The sequence below is a fragment of the Jatropha curcas genome, chromosome 11 (assembly GCF_041381405.1).
Source record: "Jatropha curcas cultivar XTBG-Jc1 chromosome 11, XTBG_Jcur_1.0, whole genome shotgun sequence".
Taxonomy (NCBI): Eukaryota; Viridiplantae; Streptophyta; class Magnoliopsida; order Malpighiales; family Euphorbiaceae; genus Jatropha; species Jatropha curcas.
In genome coordinates this window covers 26,137,522-26,150,312 of record NC_143161.1, presented here as the reverse complement: position 1 = coordinate 26,150,312, position 12,791 = coordinate 26,137,522, and the positions used below count along the sequence as shown (strand labels likewise).

The following is a 12,791-nucleotide window of genomic DNA, read 5'->3' as shown; positions in this document are numbered from 1 at the left end:
TCTGGTGATTAGTTTTCTCCGTTTCAATGTATAATTCAATTCATTCCCGTGTCTCGCATTTCACTACCTTAGCTAGCCTTGCCATCCTAGAAGCCTACCAGGAGCTTTGCTCTACCCGCCCCCTTCAGACCGCTTAGCTGAGTCGGGATGTTACAATCAGAATTACCTCATACAACTCAAAAATAAAGCATAGTTTGTTGCATTGATTGAAAACTTAACTAAAAGCATTACAAGCATGGATATCTATAGACTTTGAACTACTCCTAAACCTATACGCGGTAGGACATAGAAACTAGTCCTCATCCTTCAAAATATTTGAACTCCTAAGATAAACTGAAAATGAATACCATTATCTCAAACCAACGAGGACTCCAAGGTGAACTAAAATAAATATAAATATTTTTTACTAAATAGGGACACAATTCCAGTGAAGCTGAAATTACGGAATTTCCCTTTGGACAAGTTCTTGACTAGCAACTTGTTTATTTAAATAGACATATAACTGTAAAGAGTCTAGAAATGTCCTATAATATCTAAAACAAATCCTAGATAATATCTTGGCCATAATTCTAAAATTCTTGAGCATTTGAGTTTGAATTTTCTTGATGTCATTGTCCACATTAATAGGATGTTTGCGGATTGTGTAAATTGAATATTGGGAAAATAATTTTTTAATCCCTGAAGTTTAGCCTAATTCACTATTTTATCTCTCTTTTTTCAAGAACTAATTTAATAGTCTCTAAGGTTTCAGTCCGTCAAACTAAGACATCATTCCATCTATTTTTGTGGGTTTTTACCATTAAGTCTTCTTAAAAAGACAAAAATACGCTTTCTCTCCTCTTTCTCTACATTCCCATTTATCAGTTTCCTTCACAATCTCCATCTTGTTCTTCCCCACTCCAATTCTTTTTGTTCACTGTTTCCTCAAATTTTGAATGTAAAAATTACCGTGAAATTGTTCTCAAATGAATTGAGCAATATAAATAATTTGCATCTTATAAACCAATTCCAACACAAGCTAGTCTTCAAGCTGGTTTTGTCTCTTGTTTTCACTATCAAATTCCAACCAAAATGGCCTCTTACACTAATGCCCTGGAACAAACAGATCATCATATTTGTGACATGTTCCTTTGGCTCGTCTTTCCTCTATTTCTGCTTTTGTTAATTTTTTAATAAAGGGAGAGGAGACACTGTTGGAGTGTGCAGGAACTGCGATGCCCTGTATGCACTTGGTTTGTGAACGGAGTAGTTGGACTTGGTGGCGGAAGAAGAGGTGGTATCGTGGTGGTGTGACACTGCAGATAGTGGTTGCTTCTTCTCAAAAGCCCTAGCGAGTCTCATAGCCATTGCCAAATCAGTAGGTTTATGCATTTGGACATCAACCAAATTGAATCATCCAACCTGACCATGAACAATCCCACATGCTGATCTACTCTAACATATGGGCTAGCCTTCTTGAAATTGCCTTTGATAGATTTCTATAGTTCTCGTCTGTTGCAAATGAACCAGGTCTCCCAAAGTATTGCTGCCTTCTGAAGGACCAATCGAATGGAGCAATAGTTTCAAAATTCAGTCTAGTCTATACTGTGCTTTTCCAATTTCAATTAATAATACCAGAGTTGTGCCTGCCCCAACATGTTGAAGACTACCAGTCCAACCTTGTCTGCCTCATTCGTATGCTGGTTCTCGAAAAGTTGTTCGCTTTGGTGTAACCAAATCAAGATCCTCAGAACCGTTAATAGTTGGGAAATCCAGCTTAGTGTATCTAGGAACAATACCCGTTGGCTGCTGGAATTTATCCCTCCTGGTGGTCGTGGTCGTGTGCCCCTTCCATTGATCAACAGAATTGATGTCCTACGAAGAAGTGAGGCGCTGTTGCTGTTTTCGCCTTCTCCAGCTGTTAATTTATTCAGCACAACCATTATCTACTGTAATTGATCCTGAAATTAGGATTTGAATTGACTGAATTGGCTGTCCTAGCGCTTTTCAATCACAACCATTGTGATCGGCTATGATACTAAATTGTTAAGCATACGAGAGTAGGATCGAATCATAGGGCGGTTTACCGAAAAGTTTGTATCAGTTGTCTTTCCCTTATTCTGATTCTTCTTGCGACCTATTTTTGCTAATTAATTCAAGCTCTTCAAAGGGAACTTGAAGACCTTGGACCTCCTTAGAGAGAGAGCTCCAATCTCGTGTTTGGGAAATATTCTAGATTTTTTTTTATTAATAGCAATAATACCTCTTTAAATAGAGGTTACAATGACAAACTAGGAAATTATAAAAATAGGAAGTTTAGTCTATTTAGGAATAGACTCTCTAAAATCTAGGGATCCTATACTAATTAGGAACCCATGTTTTATTGAATCCTATTTAAGCTAATAATCTAACTAATTCTAAGGATCCTATACTAATTAGGAATCCATGATAATCTAACTAATTAATTTGAATAATTCCCATATTTGCTATATGTCCATAACACACCACCTCGAGCAAACTAATTTCAATTTTCTGTACCCAAAAATAATACACCCAATTCCCATGTCAGTAATCTGCTTACACCTGGCCACAAATCATTCAAATCCAACAATTGGACAAATCAATCAAATGAAATTGTAACAGCTCATAACCAAGTTGGATGTACCAATATTAGACAGGTCTGAATAGATCCCAGAGTTGAATATCTAAGTAAAAAAGGAGAAAAAAAAAAAAGAAAAAGAATACCAGGCTAGAGACTAAAGCACAAGAGAATGGAGACAGAGAGGAGAGATATATGAGTTAGCTGGCACGTCGTGCAATCATGTCCGCATCAACTACTTTATTCTCCCTCTCCTGCTCTTAGAAAATTTGAAGCGGACAATGTATAGGCAAAAGCTGCAACTAAGAGGTAGAAATGCAAAAAGAAGAGGAAAAGATAGAATTTTGGGATCCTATGATTTGGGTTAAGTCTTTTTAGCTTAAATGTCAATCTGAATCTGTTTCTGGTTTGGAAGAGATGACAGGGTCGATAACCATTAAGCGTACTTTTGTAATCCATTTTTATTCTCACCTTTGACTACATGTATATGATTGACGGAAAAGAGAGTAATTTTGGACAGAAGAACCATTCAGTTCAAAGGTGCAAAAACTTAAGAATTTTTAAATTAGTTCTTAGAGGGACGAAGTAGTAAATTAGCCAAACCTCAAGGACAAAAAAATTCTTTTCCCTTGAATATTTGAACTTCCACTTTAGCATATTGCTTAGTGTATCAAATTTAATGAATATAAGCCAAGCACAGATCAATCTATAAAGTGGAAGCTTATTGTGAAAAAATTTTCAATGTGATATCATACTCTTAATTATGGTTTGATTGGTATAGGTAAGAAAAAATTTTTTTGTGACTAAGAAAGGGATGAGTGTTCTCTATGAGGACTAAAAATCCTAGTATAACTGAAAAAACAACTAAAACAAGAAACATAAAACACAAGTTAAAAAAGTAATGTCCTTCCATATGGGAGTATTGTTGTTCTGATGGGCTCACTTCCATCTTCAAATACTATTGATGGTTGCCAGTCTTGGTGGATTCGTATGTCAGATTAGTTGCAGAGACAGGAATCATATACTTCTGTCAGAGCAGTCTCTATCCTATGTATAAATTGAAAAGGGAGCAATTCAAATGATTTTACCTTTATATTTATCTTAACATTGCTAGTTGTACTGGAACGCTATTAATCTTCCTAACTGTTTTTTTTTTTCCCCTTAAAGTGTGTTTTCAGGACTATTGAAATGCTTAAAGATGCTTGGTATCTGATGGACCCAACTGATCCTTGTGAAAACCAGGGACCCATAAGTCCTCAGTTTGCTGAAACTATAAGTGGAGGAAGATATGCTCCCTACATACTTCAAAATTTGACTTCTTTGCCTCTAATATACCATGTTCTTCGAGGACTCGTTACTGCTGATGAGTTTGATTTCTCGGAAATGATGGATGGAAAATCTGTGCAACCAGGTGCTTCTGTTCCTATTTATCTAACTGAAACTCCTGAGGAACAATTGTACCGAATCAGGCCTGCTTGGTCTTCTGACAGGCTCAGCGGGAAGCAATCCAGTGGAGTTGTTCATCATTTTATGAGCATTCAACTTGATGGGATGTCTCTGCCTTCTGCTCCTATTTCGATGGATCTTGTAGGACTTACCTGCTTTGAGGTTGATTTTTCGAACTCCTCAAACAAAATTGAAGTCGAAAAAACGGGGGATTCTTCAAAATGCGCCAAAAAAATTGAGGATGTTAGTGATAATATAAATAGTGGTTTTGCTGTTCCAGTTCTGTTTGATGTTTCAGTGCAGCGATACAGCAAGTTGATACGACTGTACTCAACAGTATGTATATTGTTTTTTGAAGCTTTTGATGTCACTATTCATAAGTTTTTGTTTTTCATGGTTTGGGCCATAATTTTTGGTGATTTAGGTCATACTCTCAAATGCAACATCTGTACCACTGGAGTTAAGATTTGATATTCCATTTGGACTATCCCCAAAGGTATGGATAAAAGATTGATTGCTTACTAATTGCAACTTAGGACATCTTTTCCTATTTGTTTGTGGTATATGCTCTCAATATTCTTGTTCTCTCTCTCTTTTTTCCCTTTTTTTTATCTTATTTTATCCATTCCAGATCCTAGATCCAATAAATCCTGGACAAGAGGTTCCACTGCCTTTACATTTGGCTGAAGCAGGTCTTCTTAGGTGGCGTCCTCAGGGAAATTCTTACCTGTGGAGTGCAGCGCATGAACTCTCAAATATTCTTTCTCAAGAAATCAAGATTGGATTTCTTAGGTCGTTTGTATGTTATCCATCTCATCCAAGCAATAATCCATTTCGATGTTGCATATCAGTTCAAAATTTTAGCGTGCCTTCAACTGGCAAGGCAAAGAAAGGTCCAAATTCCTGTGTTACTAAAAGTTCCAATCGACTAGTTGACGTTCACAACCATGATTTGAAGCACTCAAAGAAGCAATTAGTTTATCAAATAACCTTAAGTACTCCATTAGTGCTGAATAGTTATCTTCCAGATTCAGTATCACTGACCATCGAGAGTGGAGGAATTACTTGCACTGCATTGCTTTCAGAGGTTTGTAATCAATTTTTCTATGTTTAGTAAGATGCTGAATGTATGAAATTCTATGCCTCTTTCATTATTCATTTCATTTTGATGTGATCAGAACCTTAACATCTGCCGATATGATTTTTAGGTACAAACTTCATTCCATCATGTGGATCCTTCTCATGACTTGGGTCTCGAGTTCTATATGCAAGGATTCAAACCTTCAGCTTTGAAGTTTCCTCGTACAGAAACATTCAGTTCTGTGGCTAAGTTTAGTGGAACCAAATTCTCTCTAATAGAGACCATGATCTTCAATCCTGAATTATCTAACGGTAACATATATTGCCCATTGGTAGCATATTTCTTTCAAGTAATAAAATGTTTTGACATTGTTTGTAAAAAAGTTATTTGCATTTTATGGTTCCAGGGCCGCTGTATGTTACCGCTGAATTGATGATGGATGCATTCTCTGGTGCACGTGAGATCTTCATTTTTGTTCCCTTCTTATTATATAATTGTACTGGTCTTCCATTCGATATTTCAGAACCCGCTTCGGAAATGAAAGGAAATCATTACACTATTCCATCCTGTTACTTAATTGAAGAAGAAAATTTTCAAGATAAGAAGGATGGTCTCAGCCTTTTATCTTCAGATCTGGACTTACATGCTCCAGCTCAAAAAATTGTTGATCTAGGGAGTGCTTTCATGGAAAATCACATTTTCTTTGCTGGTAAAAAATCTTCTTCAAAAATGTGCTCCCCTGGTGCATCTACTTCAAAAGATCCGGACCTAGTTGATACTGAGCATGGAAAGGTCAAGGCATGCATGTATTCTCCTTGTGCCATTTCTTCTGCAGGTGAAGTTATGGTAAGATTAAGGAGGTGCCTGCCTGGACATGTTGCAAAAAAAAAGCAAAACTCCTTATGGTCAGAACCTTTTCTTCTTGTTCCACCTAGTGGATCACACACTGTATTTGTTCCTCAGTCATCACCAAATGCCGCATTTATAATATCTGTGACTTCTAGTGCTCTTGTTGGACCATTTGCTGGGAGGACAAGGGCCATCACCTTCCAGCCCAGGTAACAAATTTTCATTAGTTCAACAAGGCATTGTACTTTATTTCAATTTTCTGTTGTATTTATATGAGCCCATCGTTAGTATTTTCTTCAGTCCACAAATATGAAACGGGCTTTGTAGTTATATATCAAAGTTATGTTTTATTTATTAATGTCTTTATATTTTCTTCGTTCCACAGATATATAATTAGTAATGCATGCAGCAGAGATTTATGTTATAAGCAGAAAGGAACAAACCTTTTTGTTCATTTGGGCATTGGAAAGCATTCTCATCTTCACTGGACCGACACAATGAGGTGCTTTAAATTATTATGGTGCTGTTTACTGCAATCTTTTAATGTTGAAATGGTCTTTAGAGCACATTGGTTTAATGAGAAAATGCAAATCAAACATTTAGCGAGATGTAAGAGACAAATAAATTATTACTAAATAACTATAAAGGGTATAATCACCTATTGATTAGACAAAAATGTGATGCCTTGGTATACTGTACTTTTTGCTTGTTCCAAGATTTAGGGTCTTTGGTCCAATATGGATATCGAGGAAAACCTATTCATTTTTTATGACCATTTAGCAGTTGGAAATTAAGCAATCAATGGCAGCAGAAGACAAGTAGCCACTAACTGCACAAGGTTCTAGAAGTGATGATCGTGTAATACTTGTATATATTTATATAGTATCTGTTCTAAATTGATGTCAAACCAAGAAATGAAAGAAAACAATGAGAAACTTTATGAAAAACTTGAATGTGTTTCTTGTTAGCTGGATATGACAGAAATGCTGTTTCTATAATTTCTTCATCCTTACTGTCACAGTACAGACAGTAAATTTTCATTTAGCATTTTGCTTAACTTTTTCTTTTCTTGCATTTAATAGTACAATTAACATGCATATTCTCTTATCCATGTTCCTCTTTTGTTGCTTATTCATTTTTCAACCTGTTGCAGGGAGTTATTAGTTTCCATTCGTTTTAATGAACCTGGTTGGCAATGGTCAGGCAGCTTCTTGCCAGATCATCTAGGTGATACACAAGTGAAAATGCGGAATTATATTTCAGGTTCACTAAATATGGTAAGGGTGGAGGTACAGAATGCTGATGTTTCCATCAGAGATGAAAAGATTGTTGGAAGCCTACATGGGAACTCTGGGACAAATTTGATTCTCTTGTCAGATGATGACACAGGTTTTATGCCATACAGAATTGATAATTTCTCAAAGGAGGTTGGTGGTGGTTTAATCATTTCGTGTTGCTGCAAATTACATAATGGTTATGGTGTTAATTTCAGCCTCTCCATAAGCGTGACATTTATCAGTCCTTCAAAGTGTGATGCTAAAAATTTGTAACTCTGTATTTTTTATATTAATCACTAGTTTGATTTTGAGCACCCCCCCCCCCCCTCCCAACCTTTCTCTCTCCTAACCAAAGAAAAAATACAAGTGTGCAATGTGCCCAAGTTAACCCCCCTTCTTTTCCAGTTTAATACGTTAATCCTACACCTGCCACATTATATAAGATTATACTCATCAATTCCTTAGAACTAAAAAAGCGATGTAATTGAAATAAAACTTTTTTTTTTTTTAATCTTTTTGTACTTTGTATTAGTAGTTCCTCATTTTTGTTTTGCCTCTTCTCAGAAATTACGGATTTATCAGCAGAGGTGTGAAACATTTGATACTATCATTCACCCATACACTTCTTGCCCTTATGCATGGGATGAACCCTCTTATCCCCACCGTCTGACTGTTGAGGTATGAATGCCTTTTTTTAATTTTGCAAAATGTACCGTGTTTTATTCTTGTCTTAATTTTTTCTCTCTAAGAAATGTATAGGTGCCTGGAGAGCGTGTTATTGGGCTGTATGCTCTTGATGATCTGAGAGAGTTTGTACCGGTACACTTGAAGCCAACTTCTGAGGTATGTGTTGTTTTATGTGAAAAGTGAAAGGTTTTTTATTTCATCTTATGTAAAAAATGGTTACACATCTATTTATACATGGTAAGTATATGGAAATACCTATGCTACCCTTTACACTTAAGATTCAATAAATAGCATATAAAACTCTACAAGACAACAATATGTTGTATTCTTTAGCACATATTTTTCTGGAGGCAGTCAGAGTGGCAGAGAATATTGTGATCTACACGGGTTTTCACACATTAGTTTTGCATCTAGTGTTTTGTAAAGCACTTGATTGCCCACGCAATTATGTTTCTAGTCACATCAAACGAAATAAGGGATTTATAAATATGAGTTCAAGCGTCTTTCTCTTCTTTTCCTCTCTAGATGCACTTCCCTTACCATAGTTTCTTTTCCTTACGATGGAATTAAAGTCAAGTTGTAACTAACATCTCTATATACTAAATTTCATTTGCGTCGAGATCAATTTTTCTTTGTGGTTATGTAACAAAAACTCAGCACTGAGGTGTTCTTTGCTTTCGTTCTTCTTCTTTTTTCTTTTTCTTTCAACTATCCGATCCTAGTTGAAGATGTAAGGTCCGCTGCTGCTAATATTGTTTTCAAACTATCTTACTTGAATTTACCCAACATTACCTACAACTGCATTTGCTGGTCTACGCTAGATATGAGCATATCATTTCACTGCTCTACTTATTTTAACCAGTGCTACTTCACCTTCATACAAATGCAATTAGTCTGTAACTAGTCTTTTTTCTTTTCTTTTTCTTTTTCTTTTCTTTTTCTTCTTTTTTTTTTTTTTTTTTTTTTTTTTTTTTTTTTTTTTTTTTTGCATATTCAATTTATCATCCACTTCTCTGCCATGCTAATTTGATTGAGTTCTTTACTACTGTTATGATTGTTATGATTAGCTGTTGTTAGCTGTCATTAGTTGTACTTAGCTGTGTTATGATTAGCTGCTGTAGCTGTGTTATGATTAGATGCTGTAGCTGTGTTATGATTAGATGCTGTAGCTGTGTTATGATTAGATGCTGTGGCTGTGTTATGATTAGCTGTTGTAGCTGTGTTATGATTAGCTGTTGTTGCTGTGTTATGATTAGCTGTTATTAGCTGTAATTAGCTGTCATAAATTGTACATATGTAGTACTATTTATATCCCCAATTCTGGAGGGAATACAAGAGTGAATTTTCCTCTCATTCTTCTTCTTTTTCACATGGTATCAGAGCCAAAGAAGGGCTGATTTCTGCTTCTTCACTTTCTGCCTCTGCACTTTCTGCTTCTATATTTTCTGCATTTCTCTGCACTTTCTGCCCCTGCACTTTCTGCTTCTATATTTTCTGCATTTCCTGCACTTTCTGCCTCTGTATTTTCTGCCTCTGCGCTCTCTGCAAAGGGCCTGAATACATTCTCTCTTCTATAGTCATAGCCACTATCCCAGGCCTGCCCTTCTCCGACAACCTTCCTCTTCACTGTTCTGCTACTGAATATGGCTGAATCAGGTCTAATCAAGTCTCTTCTTCCTAATTCTACTGGTATTACTACTGTAAAACTTCAAGGCAGTAGCAATTACATTTCTTGGTTCAATTCTATTGAGCTATGGTTCTTAGGCCAAGGATACGATGATCATCTTATGAAGAATGCTATTGATATCGTTGCAACCGATAGGACAGCATGGATTCGAATTGATGCTCAGTTGTGTAGCCTATTATGGCATACTCTTGATCCCAAATTACTTCCTCTTTTTCAGTCCTGTAAAACCTGTTGTAAGGTCTGGACAAAAGCCAAAACATTGTATACCAATGATATACAACGAATTTATAATGTTGTCTCTAATATTGTCCATTTGCAGCAAAATCAAATGGATATGGCTAGTTACATTGGGCAAGTTGAGACATTGAAAGATGAGTTTGTTTCCATTATGCCTTTCACAGAGAATATTGCTGAACAAGAAAAACAAAGAGACAAGTTTTTTATGGTCTTGGCTCTAATCGGCCTTCGACCCGATCTTAGCTCTGTTCGAGATCAAATTTTGACTGGTTCCTTTGTTCCTACCTTAGAAGATATCTCCGCTCGACTTCTTCGTATTTTCACCACTCCAGCTGCACCTCCTAACATTGAAGCTTCTGCTTTTGCCATCCAGAATAGTAATCAAAGATGGAAAGGTAATAGGTATAAGGTTCACTGCACTTATTGTGATAAACCAGGACATACTCGTGAAACCTGTTGGAAATTACATGGTAAACCGTCTTAGAATCAATCGGCTGGTACTGGACGACCTGCAGCTTATATGGTTCAGAGTAATGGAGCTGGAATTCTTCCTTTGCCTGGTACATCAAGCAAATGCATCACTCTGACAGGATCAGAATATGAAGAATATGCCCAATTCCAAGCAGCCAAACAACAAGCTCAACAACAGTCATCTAGTCTACAGCACTCTAGCACTTCAATTGCTTGTTTGTCTTAGTCCTCAACCGGTACTCCTTGGATACTTGATTCCGGCGCTTCCGATCACATTTCTGGTAATGAAACATTGTTCTCTACTCTCATTCCTACTCTAGACTCATCCACAGTCACCTTAGCTAATGGTTCCGAAACTACAGTTAAAGGCATTGGGACCGTTCAGCTTATTCCATCAATAACTTTACAATCTGTCTTATACACCCCTGACTGTCCTTATAATTTAATTTCTGTTAGCAAAATCACCGAACAGCTTAATTGCATTGTCATTTTCATAGCTAACTATGGTGTTGTGCAGGATCGGCGTACGGGGAAGACGATTGGAATAGGATATAAGTCACATGGCTTGTATTACATATCCCCTCTGAAAGCCACTATTACATTAGCTTCTACTGCTTCCGCTGAGCTTCTACACAATCGTTTTGGTCATCCTAGTCTTCTTAAACTTAAACATTTAGTTCCTAGCTTATCTTCATTAAGTGTTTTGGAATTTGAATCTTGTCAACTTGGAAAACAATCTCGTGTTTCATTTCCTAAGATTGTCAATAATAAAGCTTTGGCTATGTTTGATATTGTTCATTCAGACATTTGGGGTCCTAGTCGTGTTAGTACAATTCTGGGATTTAATTATTTTGTTACCTTTATTGATGACTATTCTCGTTGTACATGGGTGTTTTTAATGAAAAGTCGTTCTGAACTATTCTCTATCTTTCAAAAATTCTGTGCTGAAATTCGAACTCAATTTGGTGTTTTCATAAAAACATTACGTAGTGATAATGCTCGGGAATATTTTTCTCAGCAATTTAATGAGTTTATGTCTTCTCAGGGTATTCTCCATCAATCTTCTTGTGCTTATACACCCCAACAGAATGGAATTGCCGAAAGAAAGAATCGTCATCTTATTGAAACAGCACGAACATTACTTCTTCATAATCAAGTCCCACTTCATTTCTGGGGAGATGCAGTACTTACTGCTTGTTTTCTTATTAACAGGATGCCTTCTTCTGTTTTACAGAGTCAAAGCCCTCATTCTGTTTTGTTTCCCAAACAGGACCCCTTTCATCTGCCACTTCGTGTTTTTGGGAGTACTTGTTTTGTTCACGATCATACCCCTGACAAGGACAAGCTTCAACCAAAGTCCATTAAGTGCATTTTCTTAGGATATCCTCGTTTTCAGAAAGGGTACAAGTGTTATGACCCAATTTCTTCCAAGTTCTTTATCTCCGCTGATGTTTCTTTCTTTGAAACTACCCCTTATTTTTCTAAACAGCCGGAGCTTGAACAATCTGTTTTCAATGTTCTCCCCTTTACTATTCTTCCTCCTCCAGCTCCATCTCGCCCTCTTCAGGTCTATTCTCGTCGTCCTACTACTAACCCTGTTTTGAATGCAGATATACAGCCTAGTGACTCATCTCCTATTCCGATTTCATCTCCTGCACCGATCGTACCAAACACAGAGGCAGACAATGCTCCCATTGCCCTTCGCTAAGGTATTCGCTCCACTCGTAATTCTCATCCTATTTACAATTTTTTGAGCTATCACCGTTTATCTCCTTCATATTATGCCTTTATCTCCACATTGTCTACTGTTTCTATCCCTAAGAGTGTCAGTGAAGCACTTAACCATCCTGGTTGGTCTGCTGCTATGACTGAGGAGATGACTGCTTTGCATAATAATGGTACATGGGAACTTGTTTCTTTGCCTCCTGGGAAGAGCACTGTTGGCTGTCGATGGGTTTACACGGTTAAAATTGGACCAGATGGTAAAATTGATAGGTTAAAAGCTAGGCTTGTGGCAAAGGGGTACACACAAGTTTATGGCCTTGATTATAGTGATACTTTTTCCCCTGTGGCCAAAATAGCCTCTGTTCGTCTTCTTCTTTCTTTGGCAGCTATCTATCAATGGCCCCTTCATCAACTTGACATCAAAAATGCTTTCTTGCATGGGGAATTGACCGAGGAAGTATATATGGAGCAACCTCATGGTTTTGTTGCTCAGGGGGAGTCTGGTTTGGTATGTCGACTACGTCGATCTCTCTATGGCTTGAAACAATCTCCACGTGCATGGTTTGGAAGATTTAGTTCTGTTGTCCAGAAATTTGGCATGCGTCGAAGTGACGTTGATCATTCAGTCTTCTATCGACATGGAAATCATGGGAAATGTACTTATCTAGTTGTTTATGTTGATGATATTGTCATAACTGGCAATGATCATGAAGGGATTTCTCAACTAAAGCAGCATTTATTCAACAACTTTCA

General features: G+C 36.9%; 2 protein-coding genes across 2 annotated transcripts in view; both read left to right on the top strand.

Moving 5' to 3' along the window:
- The window catches only part of LOC105632652 (vacuolar protein sorting-associated protein, putative (DUF1162)), a gene marked incomplete at its 5' end in the record, with an annotated part of 47,248 nt that overhangs the window by 25,205 nt on the left and 9,252 nt on the right, over positions 1-12,791 (top strand). Inside the window, 9 exon segments of the mRNA XM_089716524.1 lie at positions 3,746-4,360; positions 4,449-4,520; positions 4,656-5,111; positions 5,233-5,416; positions 5,512-6,163; positions 6,340-6,456; positions 7,108-7,381; positions 7,796-7,909; positions 7,991-8,074. Of these exon segments, the coding sequence (XP_089572650.1) occupies positions 3,746-4,360; positions 4,449-4,520; positions 4,656-5,111; positions 5,233-5,416; positions 5,512-6,163; positions 6,340-6,456; positions 7,108-7,381; positions 7,796-7,909; positions 7,991-8,074 (2,568 nt within the window).
- LOC149492834 (uncharacterized) lies at positions 8,970-10,326 on the top strand. Its single transcript, XM_089716525.1, has one exon. It carries the CDS (start codon positions 9,562-9,564, stop codon positions 10,324-10,326), a length of 765 nt encoding a protein of 254 aa, XP_089572651.1. The 5' UTR covers positions 8,970-9,561.